This window comes from Gymnodraco acuticeps, unplaced genomic scaffold (assembly GCF_902827175.1).
Source record: "Gymnodraco acuticeps unplaced genomic scaffold, fGymAcu1.1, whole genome shotgun sequence".
Classification (NCBI taxonomy): domain Eukaryota; kingdom Metazoa; phylum Chordata; class Actinopteri; order Perciformes; family Bathydraconidae; genus Gymnodraco; species Gymnodraco acuticeps.
The window spans coordinates 2,229,894-2,244,873 of NW_022992216.1; the positions used below are offsets into that span (position 1 = coordinate 2,229,894).

The 14,980-nt window shown below is 40.1% G+C and overlaps 1 protein-coding gene across 2 annotated transcripts; it reads right to left on the reverse strand.

Annotated features, from left to right (window-relative positions):
* Positions 1 to 3,762: 3,762 nt before the first annotated feature.
* psme3ip1 (proteasome activator subunit 3 interacting protein 1) lies at positions 3,763 to 14,708 on the reverse strand. 2 transcript variants are annotated; one of them, XM_034205899.1, is made up of 8 exons: positions 14,578 to 14,708; positions 12,787 to 12,929; positions 12,581 to 12,679; positions 11,525 to 11,646; positions 7,057 to 7,187; positions 6,624 to 6,709; positions 4,708 to 4,896; positions 3,763 to 4,176 (listed from the first exon to the last, which is right to left on the reverse strand). In XM_034205899.1, exons 2-8 carry the CDS (start codon positions 12,917 to 12,919, stop codon positions 4,172 to 4,174), a joined length of 765 nt encoding a protein of 254 aa, XP_034061790.1. In that variant the 5' UTR covers positions 12,920 to 12,929; positions 14,578 to 14,708; the 3' UTR covers positions 3,763 to 4,171. The 2 variants fall into 2 exon arrangements, with proteins under 2 accessions (XP_034061790.1, XP_034061789.1); XM_034205898.1 differs by lacking the exon at positions 3,763 to 4,176 and having other exon boundaries at positions 4,537 to 4,896.
* Positions 14,709 to 14,980: the final 272 nt, after the last annotated feature.

Sequence of the window (14,980 nt, forward strand, 5' to 3'; positions counted from 1 at the left end):
GCGCAAGGCGGGGCCCCATGCAGCCTGCGTGATTGGCCTGTAGGGAGGGGCGGCCCTGCCTCCACCCCTCGAAAGTTATCGCTGACTCAGCCATGTTTATGCAGCACTGCACGTGGAGATGTGGACGCACAAGTCGCGCAGATTACGTACATATAAACCTACAAAGTACTGATATAGTAAATTAAAACATAATTATTTTTGTGTAGTTGTATATTGCAATAATAACGTATGGTTGTCACAAAATCCCACGGCACACCCGGACTTGCCTCACGGCACACCAGTGTGCCGCAGCACACCGTTTGGGAACCACTGCCCTAAACCTCCAGGGATGTACACAGTTTAATACTGGCAACTTCTTATTATGGGAAATACGAAAACGTCTTTTAAAACTACAATTCCCAGTAGAGACCTACATTATTCAATTAAAATAAAGAAGTAAAAACAATAAGTGTGGCTTGATATTGAGTAAGAAAAAGGTTGATAAACGCTGTGAGAATGGATCTGCGGAGAGCATTTCGCCGCGATCCCAACTCGTCTATTACCAACGTTCAGGGAGCAAGTCAATGGGACGCCCTGCCCGTTGAAAACTGACTCTCAAGGAGTACCCTGTGCGTAATACTGTGACGGGGAGGGGCCCTGACCGACCGTCAACATGTGACGGGTTGGGAGTGAGAACGTGTTGGTATGTGTGTGAGGGTGAGGAGGTGCACAAAGTGAAGTAACTATAGCATACTCAACAGAACCGGGTGCCTGCAGGAAAAAGCAGAGAGAGAACAGAGAGGAACAGAGAGGCTTTAAATAGCTGCAGGGCACCAGACCCATATGTCCGTCCGTCTCTTACCAGTGACGTCACAACGTAATGACGTCAATTACGTCACGCATTGTGATTGGCTGTACGGTAATTTACCCAGGGGTGCTCGGGGACGCTGTCTAGAGAGTATAGAGGGGTTTTTTGATCAGTGGGGCCTTCTTTTTACTGTTTTCATGTTTTTTTTACATGTTTTTCACAAACATGTTCACACGCTAGGAGTATAGGAATACTTCAATTCGGTTCGTCATGATCTGTAGATGTGATTTGCCCCCGAGCACCCCTGGGTAAATTACCGTACAGCCAATCACAATGCGTACAATGCGTGACGTCATTGGTAAGAGACGTGCCCCCGAACACATATGGTACAGACAACACCGGGGTTGCGTTCCAATAGTCCATTTAGCTTAGGAACCTTCCTAACGGAGTGAAATGACCCGGAAGTACGTCAGTGGCAGCCATGTTAAGTGCCGTTCCAATACTCTAAATGAAAGGAAAGGAGGTTTCAAACTTCCTTTATAACCTCCTTTAGCTTAGGAACCACTGCACCTCCCTTGACGAAAGGAGAGGAGAAAATGCTGCCCCACAATGCATTGCAGCCGCAGCATTTGCCGTAACTCAACAGTCGGCCGTTCACGGAAACAACCGATTATGACCGATAAATTATATCATGAAAGTTACGGTGCTTATTAAGCATTTTAAAACGTATGTGGTAAGTTGCCAAAGTGCTTTGTTCTGAACGTTCATCAGTATTATAATCAAAAAGAGAAATATCAACGTTAGTTTTTACTGAAATGATCAAATAAAGTCAACATTTCACAGTCTTCACTGAACTGTGTGGGGTTTGTTCAACTTTTAAAAGATGTTTGAATGGTGATTTACACAGTGATAGATGTTAAGGACTAACGTTTATAATAAATACATTTGCATTTATTTTAAGATCTTTTCATACAATCATACGTATTGGGATCATTTGTATTAATGTGGACCGGAGGGAGAGAAACGAGCATAAGTTTCCTTTTTTATTTAAATTCCAACTTTGGTCATGAAGAATATGATTCTCTGTTGTCCACGTTCATAAAGCATAAAACAACAGCATCAGAGCACGGTGCAGTGTCTCTATATGAGTTTACAGTAGTTCCTCGTTCTTATTATACATCCATGTTGTAGTCCGTTGTATAGAAAACTGTAGTTTCCATAGTTTCCCCACAGCAGCAGACGCACACAATGACGTCCGCTGGCGCATCATAAACACATCAGATAGTGAAAGTGCATTCGGATTCTCTAAAGTACCGCAGTCTCTTCTCCTAAATCCTTTTGAATTCTCCTATCCACTATCCCTTAACCCCGTGACGTTTCACTCAGAGGTCAAGGAATAGGAGATAGGGTTAGAATTTAGGAGCTGATTTTTGGATAATCGGAACGCAACCCGGATCTCCGGATGAACCCACAAAGGCATCACAGATAGCAACGATTCTGATAGGGCCATGGGTGTAAAGCCAGCCTACATTTCTGATATTACGTCATATCAGACGCAAATCTGAATCAGCTCCGTTGTAGCTCCGTTTTTAGAGATGTGGTGGGTACGGAGGAAAAGAGAGAGGGTTTTATTTTCTGACGCTGCGTGAGTACCCCGACACACCTGGGACACATTATGTGTAAAAGACATCAAAAAGTGCATTTTGCATGATAGGTCCCCTTTAAAGGATGGTCCAGTGTATGCTAAGCTAAGGGAGATAATAAAGGAAAACTAAAGCTTCTTTCCTATGATCTAGACAATTCAAACAGCTCCTATCATGGCCGCTGCTAAGGAAATTATGAAAAAAAGTCATACAGTAGGATGATTGCATAAAGAATGTCAAAAAATATCAGGAGAACAGTGAAAAATAAAACAAAAGTAATGTGTAGAAAATTATGAAAAAATATAATATGTTGAAAATATGAAAGATATAATAGTGTTGAAAGTAGTCATAATATAGTATGTTGAAAATACCATCCAAAAGGTAATGGTATAGTAATGCCAAAATAGGAAAACCAATCATAGTAGCCTATATGTTGAAAATACAATTAAAAATCTAATCGTACATTATGCCAAAAAATATCATAACATATCATAGTATAGTGTCAAAAGATATTATGAAAAATATCTTAGTAAAATATGTCCCAACATTATGTTGTAAAAGGTCAAAATATAGTATGTTGAAAATATCATAAAAAAAGCCATAATATATGTCAAAAATATCCCTCGGTTAAAGACAGAAACCCACGGCTGTCTTGATGTCAGTGAGCTGTTCTCAGACAAAGTGAAATGCTTGTTACTGGCCTTGAACACCAGATAACATTATCTTCCAGTCTCATCATCAGTGTTTCCAAAGGCTTTCAGTCTATCTTACCTTGAGCAGCAACACACTCCCACACACACATTTCCTCCATTTAAGAGAATTACAAACATTGTGCTGCTTAGGTTGGTTCAATGCCACTGACAGACTTCAGTTTATTTTCCTCACCTTGACTGCCACACTGGTTTTCTCTCAATTTATCTCTATCAGCCATCTGAACTCAGCTTCAGATGCACAATTCTCCTGCCAAGGTTTTAATGAGTACTGAATACACATTTGAGAATTCAATTACCCAAATTAGTTTTGATATAGTCCAATTTCACACGTAAATGTTATGGCCCATGTAAGCCTGGCGCTGAATCAAATGTCAGATCTTTTAGCCCCCAACAACCTGCCAGAGCCAGGTTTTAAGCATTCAATTTACATTTCTCTCATTCATTCTCATTTCTTCTTCACTCTTGGAAGATATGGTGTAAGTTTTCCTATAGGAAAGGGCAACATTAATGCGGAATATACTATTTTCAATCCATAAATGGTCACTGGTACCAAAATAATGTTGCCCTTGCTATTCCTACACTTTTCCTCTTTCACACAGACACACTCAAATACACAAAGTAAACAGAGTGGGGAAGCTCTTTATTTCTCTCTGCTCAGAGTTTGAGCAACACAGCAAAACTCTGAGATGGCAGCATCTTTCCAGCACAATGCCACATGAACAAAAAAACTACTGATTAGAAAACACATGACATCACACAAATAAAACATTTTAAATATTCAGACTTTTGCATTTAACCCCAAACACAGAGGGAAGCTTGTCCTGCCCTGGCCTCCACTGCTTCTGATAGCTAAACAGGTGTGAGTCATTAGACACAGTCTAAAGCAGCCTCCTCCTTGCTCCACAGCTGTCAATCACTGTTCCCCAGCAGCACAGCTTGCAGTCGCTGTGGCTTGGGTTGGGAGTAGGGTTGGGTGTAGGGGGGGCAGGATGTCGTCGGGGCAGGAAGTGTGGGATTGGTTGCTCGGCTTAAACTGCGTGAGATGTGATTGAGGGAAGGAAGGGTGGAGGTATCATGTTTGAGTGCCACAAAAACCACAAATAGATACACAGATTAAGTTAAAAGGAGAATGTAAATTGGATTGAATATTACTGTTGATCAGGATTATATGACTTGGCAGAAAACAGTTCAATTTACAGCTGTGAAAACAATAGGAATACTGAAAATGTTTGCAAGGGGTGTGTGTGTGGCTGGTGTATCACTAACATGATATGAACTTGTTTGGCCTACAGGAAAACTGTAGGCTCCATCGTGTGTGTGTGTGTGTGTGTGTGTGTGTGTGTGTGTGTGTGTGTGTGTGTGTGTGTGTGTGTGTGTGTGTGTGTGTGTGTGTATCAGTGTTCATATGATCTGTCTCTGTGTGCATATCCTTTTTGGTTTTTACCCATTTTGATGGTATGAAAACTTACTCAGCCTGTGTATGTGTGTTTGTATGCTGGTGTGTGTGTCTATCTTTAGGCTCTGCTGTGCCGGGGGTATGGCAACATAATTGTGTCCATGCTACCTTCGCTGTCCGAGCTGCTGTCAGAGTCGCTGCTGCCGGAATAAACGCAGAGTCCTGGAAGAACGCCAACGCACACGGCCGCTGACGGCAGGTGCAACACACCTCGCTCGGAGCTCAGGGGGGCCGAGGTGGTCTTAGCCATCAGGGCAGTTTGTTGAACTTCAACTCGCTCTGCTCCATCCTCCTGTTCTGAACAGCACAACATACTGTTAGATTCAGAGCTGAGGCCATTTTTTTTAAATGCCAGAGATGACAGTAAACACAAAGGGATCAAAAAAACATCTAATAAACAAATGGGAAAACAGTAATATTATATATAAACCGTGAATATATTGGGTTGTTCTTTGCAAACTAGGTTTCAAGGAACATAAATATAGAAATGATTTTACTTTGCTCATTAGAAGTCTAACCTGGGCTTCGTTGATTGAACTGGTAGTACCGACTATGAAACTCATGTTCATGACATGGTAAGGCCAGCCCTTGGTTTCCATTAGCCTCAGGTTTACGTGCAAGTTTTTAAGGTTCCATTATACAGCAAACCACTTTTACTCAAGCCCGCCTTAACCTGCCATCAGGCCCTGGGGCTGATAGGTTTTGTAGGCCCCCTATTTAAACAACAAATCAAAGACATTTATAGACTGGCAGGCTCTGTGATCGCACTTCTCCACTCTGCTCTACGCGCGCCTGGTCCTCTCCTCCAGATGAGTGACGTATCGGGCCTCCCTCCCTACCAGACGGCCTACTTGGCTCCGAGGCCCCGCGGCCGGCACCGCTGGCGCTCGGTACAGAACTAATCTGTCCTTCCTCCTCATCCTGGCCAACAGGTTTAAAATAACCTGTAAGCTTCGGCATTTTTTGTAATAGCTGCTTGTCTCGAAACTCCTTTTCCCTCAACAATTTCCTTCTCCGAGCGCCACTCTCAAACTTTTTCTCCTAAACAACCTTCATCTGTCACTCAATCACTCGCAATTTGAATAAGTCACATGTGAAACATATTCTCATTCTGATTGGCTGTTAAGTGGCGCCCACTGACTGTTTCGGAGTCATCATTTTTGAGAAACATCTCTGGAATCCATCGATCTGATTGATTAGCGGAGCAAATGATCAAAATACTACGGAGGGAAGATATTTTCGTTTGGATTACTGGTCTGGGGGAAGCTCACGAGTGTGTGTGTGTATACGTGTGTGTGTTTGTGTATTTTTGCGTTTGTGTGTATTGTGTTTGTTTCCCGGGGAAAACACTCACGAGAAACACCGGCTGTTGTTATGCCTGCTGTGACGTCAAGTTATTCCGTTCTCCGCTTGTAATTATGCCGTTACAAGCTTCAAAGTTGTATTTATCATCTGAATTTGCCGAAACAAGTTTAACATTCTGAAAGCCAAGACTTTGTTTAATTGAAATCAGATGAAAACAAACTGTAACGGGCCCTGCCATGTTATCTATGATTACTATGCCTTACATTCATAATGTCAGCCGGAGGGAGGGGAACAGCAGAACAGCAGAGTGGCGAGGGAGAGCTGTCTTCTTCCCTTTACAAGCTTCAAAAATGTATTTATCGTGTGATTTTGGAAATAAAAGTTTCATATTCTGAAAGCCAAGACTTTGTTTATTTAAAAAAAAAATGAAAACATCCAAAATAAAAAACTTTTTTTTTTATTTTTAAAAAAAAAAAATTATTTATTGGCTCATGATAGGCCCCTGATCTCCGTAGGCCCCTGGGCTTCAGCCCAGGTCAGCCCGTGCATTAAGGCGGCCCTGCTTCTACTATGCGAAGAGGCTCAGTCGTCAATTCAATCAGAGCAGGGAGCCGTATACGAGTTTATGTTTTTCTGGTTTGATAGTTCTATCACCTAGCCATGCCATGAATTGCAGCACACAACTCAATTTCTGTGACGTTAGACAGACATTTGCCCACCTGTCTGTCTGTCTCCATTTCCTGTCGCTCCCGTTTTTGTGATTTCCACCTTCTGTTTCTTACTGCTGTCTGACGACTGGGAGGAACTGCGGAGGAGAACAGAGATATTTTGAGGTTATTTGTTTATTCAAATAATGGGTCAAATGACGGAGAGCAAATTAATTTGGGAAAAGAAGATTCAGTCTTAACACAAACAGAGCTCAATGTTCACTTAATTAGCTATTCATCAAGCGTTTAGAGGGTTGACCTGGGATTTAACTGAAAGCTTTGGTAATATTTATGTAAATACCTTTTTAAATCATTTCAAATTTCTCTTTGGGGATGTTTTTTACGGCAACAAATATAGGGTTTATAAAAGGCCAGTGAGTTTAAACAGCTTCCCGGATGCCAAACCTAATCGTCCAATTAGGAGAATGTATACTTGTGTGCTTACCTGCGTCTCTTTACAGCTCCAGCCAATAAATGGGCCTGAGACAGGTGGCTGGTCCTTTGCTCTGCTTTAGATGGCAACTTCTTTTCAGGCTCTCTGCGGGTTTCTGTGGTCGCATGCTTAACTATAGCACTGTGACAGCCCTGAGTTAAGGTAATAAACAATAATAGTCTTGTAGAGAGAACACAAAGTAGAATGGGGCAACTACAAACACATGACTATGGGTTGGATAGTACCCTTGAACTGATATCAAAACCATATATCATTTTTTTGTCTAGATCTGAGTACAATAAAGAATCGAACACAAGTCGATAAAACCACTTTGCACTAGATTATAGAGTGGTGCACGAATGAATCCTTAAACTCGGAAAATTAGTTCCACCTCAGGTTCCCTCGTCTTGAATTCAACTGTTTTTTTTAAATGTTGGTAGTAAGATGCCTGAAATAAGATCTGTGGTTAACAAAAGCTTACAAGACTTTAAAGTTTTGTTGTATGACATAAAATACGTCAATAAATACCCACTCGTAAATGTCTGGAGCTTCTTTGTGTCATAAACGATAAGGCAGTTGCCAACACGTGACTAAACTTTATTACGTCGATAAGGAGTCCGCCTTTAGCTTAGCGGTGGCGATGTGAAGATATGAGACTGCTGGAATTTTACGTTACATTTTACTTCTGACAATTGCATTTAGGCTTCAAAAGTCATAAAAGTGTTGTTAATATACAGCTGAACAAAACATGTCAGTATCATAAATGTGTGTTTGCCACACCGAAATCCAATGGAAGAATCCCATTGCTTTTTGTTGAGGGAGCCATTAGGCTCGTTCACACCGCAGTACTTTTCCCACTTTAGTTCCGATATAGTTCCGAAATGTTGCGTTCACACCAAAAAGAGCCGGAACTAAAATTAGTTCATGAGAACCTTTTTACCCCCTTTTCAGTCCCTGCTAGAGAGCAGGGACTTTCGTGGGAGAAAAAGGTTCCTATATCTGATTGGCTGCGCGGAATGCAAACCACGCCCCGTAAAACTCCCAAAACGTTTTGTGAAGCCGCCATTTTATTTTCCTCGCATTAGCATTATTAGCATTAGCCCAGCGCAGAAACGCAGAGAGTCTGGACGTTTCTCAATCGCGAGGATTTTGGCTTCCAAGCCAATATTTCAAGGATGCTACGTCATCGAGTGCCGCCGAAGGACTGTTCCAATCTCCAGCATACTTGGAATTCCACTTAAAATTCCCACAATGCTTTGCGCACGGACCAAAAACCCTTGCGGAGAATGGCTGAACCAACGCAGCACACATTTAAATGTAAGTATGTTGTGGCGTAGAACATGTGTTGGTAAATATGTTACTTTGTTACATTTGTTTGTTATCACGAAAAATGTGTTCCGTGAAAGTAAAGCAAGTTCATAATTAGATAGACATCGTGAGGTATTTATTTTTGGTACAGTTTATGTTGAAACCGTTAGAGAGAGTGGCACACTTGTTAGCCTGTTCCATTCTTCTTCGTTTTCCGTAGCCGTGGCTTGAAAGTATACTTGCTTCGTTTGTGAAGGAAGTGACTTGGAAGTACACGACTACCAAGCCAGCATCCTCGCGATTGAGAAACGGCCACTAACTGACTTCTGGGTCGGACTACAAAAATATGTCTTCACTGCACCGATCTATTTCAGTTGATACAGAGTACCAATGCCGAGTCCTCCATTCAACAAGTTATGGTCTGTCCTCCCTTAAGGGGGAGTCATAGTCAGTTGTCTAGAAAAAGTGGCACAGTTCTGAGAAGAAAAAGCAGAAAGAGGTGACATAGATAAAAAGTCTAAAAGAAGACCATAAGGAGCTCAGAGACATGAAATTGGGTCGAGATGCAGAGACAGAGGAACATGGACTGAGAAGCACACAATGTAAAAGACAAAAGTGACAGACGGACAGAAAAACAAACACACAGCAGGCCTTCAGCCTTAAGTACTGTACAAGCAGTCGTGACTTTTTTTACTGCATTTACCAAGGTCTGCACCTGTGTGTGTGAGCGTGTACTTAGTGTTCACAGCAACTGCTTTAGACGGTCACCGTAGTTACCAGCCTATGATACAGTTTCCACGACAACCTATTCTCTTCTTTAACTGCAGAAAAACCTGTCCGTCACAACCCTGTCTGTCCGCAAAGACAAAGAGGGAGTGACAGAGGAAAAAAACATTACTTTATTAATTTAGTGGTCTGTCCTAAATACATATAATTCTTAGGGTTCTTTCTTGGGCAAAAATGTGAGGTTATATAATGCAGGCATATGATGCAGATTGAATTTGGCAAACAAAATGGGCTGGTTCCAGACCTCTGACCCGCTGCCCACATCCAAGATTTGTTCAGTGATTGCACCTACTCATAGCTGCTTCCTTTTCCAGTTAGAGAAACAGTGAGCCAATCAGAGCTTAGTAAACAGATTTAAGAATGGATGTGCGATCTTCCTACATAGCTACCTAGAGGAACAACAAAATCAGCTAGGCCAGTATATTGGTCAATGTAAGACTATTGCAGAAATATCTTATAGCTATAGTTTTGCATCGAGTGAAAATTACTAAGAATTATCAGTACAGATATGCAAAGATTGTAAGAGAAAAAATCACCTATGTACATAGTTTGTCCAACTTTAACTGTTAAATATCTCGTTCATTCTATATCTTGGTCACAAAAACTAATAAAAAGGACTAAGAAATCTAAAGAATACATACAAAAAAATTGTTAATTTATGTTATATGTGTATGTTATCATCACTGTAAGATTATTTTAACTAGCTCTAAAATGTTGATTAGATTGATGCAGCTGTATTTGTGTTATGTTGGCATGGAGAAATACTGTGGTATATCTTTTTGATGAATGTGAAAAACATTAAGTTAACTGTTCCTTGCAACCGTTACCGAAGACTTGGACGGCATGTTTATAATCACCACTGATTGATTTTTTGGAGCAAAAGCAAACAAAATATTCCTCCTCCAAACAAGAAATCAATGTAACATGAACGCAATGCCTGCAAACCTGAAAGGCTAAATGAAAAAAACTCAAATAAATGTCAATCGCAGCATTAAGCTAAAATAATTGATTGAAAATCACAAATACCATGATGCAATATGTTTATCCTTTAGATAAAGCTGAGGGAAAATAATAGACAGGACATTTTGTGTCCAACATAGTGTTGGTACATGAGGGTGTAAACGATGTATGTGAGTGAGTGAGTGAGTGAGTGTGTGTGTGTGTGTGTGTGTAATGTATGCAGGAGCTCGACTACGGTGAAGCTTTGCCTGAGTCTGCCAACACATAAAGCTGCTTATCATTTATGCACCGAGAGAATTCCATACTAGCAGCATGGGTGTCCTTCATCTGTTGAAAACAACATAAAAACTAACCCAAAAACAGCTTTACTGATTAGCTTTGGGAAATAGACATGATCTCGTTTTCACCAATAAATGGTCTTTAATAAGTACCGACAATAATAAAGATGAGCCGATTAAGATGTTTGCTTTTCATTTGTCAACTAAATCAATTAGTTGGGTTTTCTGCTGGTCCATGTCTACTGCATCTCATTATTAGTCATTTTAAAGTCAAAAAGTTAAATCGACCATCAACTAATCAGCATAAAAAAAACAACATCAGATATTCGCAATCTTAACGGCAACATCCGAGGTTCATCTATTCATATCTCGACACTTAAAATGTTTCTTGCTTTAAAACATCCTATCCTGTTCTAAGGTTACCACAACTAACAATGATCTCAGTGTATGAGAACGATTAGCATTTCCCAAGTTCAATGATAATCTGTGACCTCTATCAGGAAGAAGTAGTAACTGCATCAACTCTGACAGAAATCTGCAGAAAGTTAGGGTTTGATGGATAAGACACATTTAAAAGTCTCTTGCAACTGCTGTAAAATAGTAACGATGTTAGAGCCGAACCATCTTTCTTTTGACTGACAGTCGTAGTTCACCAAGTTCTGACCAATAACCATCATTATAACAAATCAGTCACACACATGAATGCATGCCTACTTGTCACTGTATGTCTTCTCTACCCCATGTTTCAATATACCGGTAGTCACGTTTTTCACACCTGATACACATCTCTACTTACTAGTGGCGGATAAAAGAAAATGTGCTAGCAAAAAAAGTTGATTTCAGAACCTGCTGCTTTGTCGGCTTGAGTTTGAGTTTGAGTGGGTAGCGAAATAAAATCTCAGCACCTGGCAAAATAGCTTGTCTTATTTGCAATAATATTATGATCATTTTTGTTACTGGGCAGTATGAATTACATCTTTTGCCTAAACTTAATAATTTCTGTGTTAGATACAATTGGTGCTTAGGAAAGCTTTGCTTTTGCTTTATGGGAGATAACAGATTTGAATAGTAAGTCAAATCCCCACAGAGTAATACCAGCTAATTAAATTAATATGTTTTCTACATAGCCAACATGTGATAAAGGATATTCTGTATTCCAACAGTTCCTGTTTCTCCTCATCCCTGCGTTGCTTCTCCACAAGGCTCTGTTGCCGGGAGACCTCGTCCAGGAAGCTGCTCTCATCCTCGTCCAATCCCCTCACCATGTTCCCTGTAACCATGGAAACAAACATGCTCTCAACACATGGCAGTGGAGTGATAGCATTTTTCAGAAAACAAATCATAAGAGTGCTGGAACTGCTACCCCCGCGACCCGACCACGGATAAGCGGGAGAAGATGGATGGATGGAAATCATAAGAGATTTTAGTTTTGAACGCTGACACCGTCACGTTATTAAATATTACAGCTGAAAATGCATTGTGATGAGTGTAGCACTATACCACATGTATATACACTAGGGCTGTATATCCGAATATTCGGTCGTTGGCCTACTATTCGGTTTTCAATTTCGTTATTCGTTTTTGTTCTTTTTTTTTGGCAGCCGTGCTGCACTGCGGCTGCCAAATTGAATTTATTGAAATCTCCAATATCAAAGTAAGAGCTTGTGCCTCTTCGGGGGGTGCTAACACTTAACCATAAACGTCATCCTTTACCTTCTCATTCTTTATATGTAGATATTACTTTTCTCCCTTAATCTCCGCTCCTTTTCTCCGTCACGTTGTTTCCATAGCAACAACAACTTCCTGTCAACAGCGCTAACTCTCCTTCAAAATAAAAGCATGTCCATAGAAAATAGGAAGCCATGTAAGACATATATACAATTGCAACGAAAGTAACAAACACAATGCAATATCCTTTTCAATTTCAAAGAACACAAATTGGGTTAGTTACATTAACAAATAACTATAAAAAAAAACAATACCAAAATGAATGCCTAGAATAAACCAAAATACACGTGTTGAAGCGCCGCACGTGCCGAATATTCGTTGCTGGTTGCTGATTACTACCCCCCCCCCCCCCCCGGGCCGAATATCCGAATATTCGCTGCTGATGACTACCGAATATCCGGAGCCCGAAAAATGGTATTGGGACAGCCCTAATATACACGTAAGCAACAAAATATGTAACGATAAAAGTGACTCACTGAATTTGAATTGCTCCTCAAACTCCTCTTGTTTTTTGTCTTTTTGCTCCTGCAATCGCTCAAAGAGAGTACGTGGGTCATACTTCTCCTCAGGAGCCTCTGGTGAGTAAACAAACAAATATGTGGATGTATGCACAGCTGTCTGTATTTAAACATTTTGGTTGGTTTTGGATCCATCTGAGTGTAAGTGCATGTGTTCTTCTTACCCTCTGGATCTTCAGGTTTCCTGACTTTCTCCCATTCTTCCTGTCTCTTCTTTCTATTCTCATCAAGCTCAGTTTCCGACACAAACTTCCTGCTGAGGTCGACACCTGTTGCCGTTGCCGCTGCCTCTTCCATTGCAACTCACCTACACACAAGCACACACATTACTTAGTAAGTTTCTTCTACCAAATATATTTTACTCAAGGCTTGGCACATTCTATTTCTGTTGGGCCCTTAAAGACTACATGATGAAGAAGTCAATATCTGGGTTTTATTTAATGGGCTTCCTCTGGGGACAGACGCTGTGAATTTGTGGATTCCATTGATTGATTTATTGCTGGACTATATAGAAAAGGAATCAATATAAGCCAGTAATACTCTGTTTAAGTCCCATGAGCAAAACCCTTTTAAACCACTGCTATTAACTTCTGCACATAGTCACCACTTGCCTACAAGTATTGACCAAACAAAACCACCTTAGAGTACAAATCAGTATTATATTTAACTAATCCATTTAATAAAACTTGAACATGAAAGTGCAACAAAAACCCAATGGAGAGGGTTATAACTTTCTAACTCTTTGATATTTGCCTCTATATTATGTGTATGTCTTCTTGTTGGACTGCTGTAAAAGTGAAATTACATTGGTTGAACCAATGTCACACTTCAGAATCAGAATCCCTTTATTTGTCTCGAAACGGGGACATTTACGGTATTACAACAGCAAAAGTATAGTACTACATATGAAGTCAAAAGAGTAGATTCAATATTATATAAAAAAGGAGACACATTGGTAATAAAAAACACAATAAGTAGAAACAAAGATAAGCACACCATGATAAATACATTACCAAGTAGCAGTATATTACACAAAAGTGACCATATAAAAGTAAAGAAGTAGCTGGTCTTGTTTATTAATTGTAAGTAAATTGACAAAAAAAAATTAAGAATAAATTGCATGAGTGTATAATTCACAATGTGTTATATTTGCAGGCAGTATTATTGCACAGTCTGTGTGTGCGACTGTGCGTGTACGTGCGTGTGTGTGTGGTGGCTTAACATCCCCAAGATGAACACATCTTTGATATGTAATGTGAATTTGAGGCTTATTTTTAGGCTGTATGATGTTATTTTTGGTTTCATGACAGGTCACCAAACATACCACACATGTAACTACATATAACAGCTTGTGTGGGTTTGTTTTTAATAGAGGACTTAAATGAACTTAACCCGTAAAGTGTTGGCTCTCCCTTGTGGTCATCTTTAATCATCACAAGTCATATAAACCTTTGCAATTTAAACCCCTTTTTGGCATCGAACAGAGCCCAATAAAACCCTTCGGATTGCACAACAGATATGCTATGAAGCGACGATAGCGTAAAATATGTGCTCTTCAGAATGGAGCACCGCTTTTCGATTGTATCGGCCCTGTTGATCCAATAACCCTTACTTAAGGCGACGGTAACGACATGGAGCCGGAGAACGTACGCCTTTTAAGACAGAATACTCATTATCCTAGCAATACATGCATGTATAACCCAATATGCAATTTAACTGCTTGAAACGTTTAATGTCTGGAATGGTACATTTGTGGACACGCAAATGCCTTGTGTGCTGCAAACCCCCTGCTAGCGTTAGCTTCGTTAGCATACATGCAGGCTGTTGTCAGTAGCCGAACATTGTGTCATGATGCAAAAGCAATGCTGCCAGCGGCACAACCGAGAAAACTGATGTATTTACGGCTATGACTGTGTCATATAACGATGAATGATGTCTGTGTTATTTAAACTTACCAAGCTTGGCTAGTCGATATGATCAATGAAATCAATGACGTTTGGTGTCACAGTAAAAACAACCCGGGACGTTCTTAAACGTGCGAATTTAGTTCCTACCTGCTTTCTGCAGCAGGTCAGAAAGGCCCTTTAACAATTAATCAGTAGCCTATAGCTGATAAGAAGTGGAAATGAACATCCGGTTTACTGCCAAGTAGGTTAACACATATAAGGAGTTTGAGATATAGAGGTGCATAGTAAAAAACTATAAAATCGATTAAGTTGTAAAAAACATATATATATATATATATATATATATATATAGAATCGTATTTGAACTATTTTCAAAAATAGTATAACGTTTTTTTAAATAAAAAATAAATGTTTACAACGAGTTAACATTTAGATAAACTAAGCTTTATAA

What these genes read in the sequence shown, in the direction of transcription:
- psme3ip1 (XM_034205898.1), bottom strand. Translation starts at nt 12,919, where the DNA reads ATGGAAGAGGCAGCGGCAACGGCAACAGGTGTCGACCTCAGCAGGAAG. An exon ending in GAAACCTGAAGATCCAGAGG is followed by an intron (nt 12,680 to 12,786) that starts GTAAGAAGAACA and finishes TTTACTCACCAG; the next exon opens with AGGCTCCTGAGGAGAAGTAT. An exon ending in GGAGCTGTAAAGAGACGCAG is followed by an intron (nt 6,710 to 7,056) that starts GTAAGCACACAA and finishes TCTCCTCCGCAG; the next exon opens with TTCCTCCCAGTCGTCAGACA.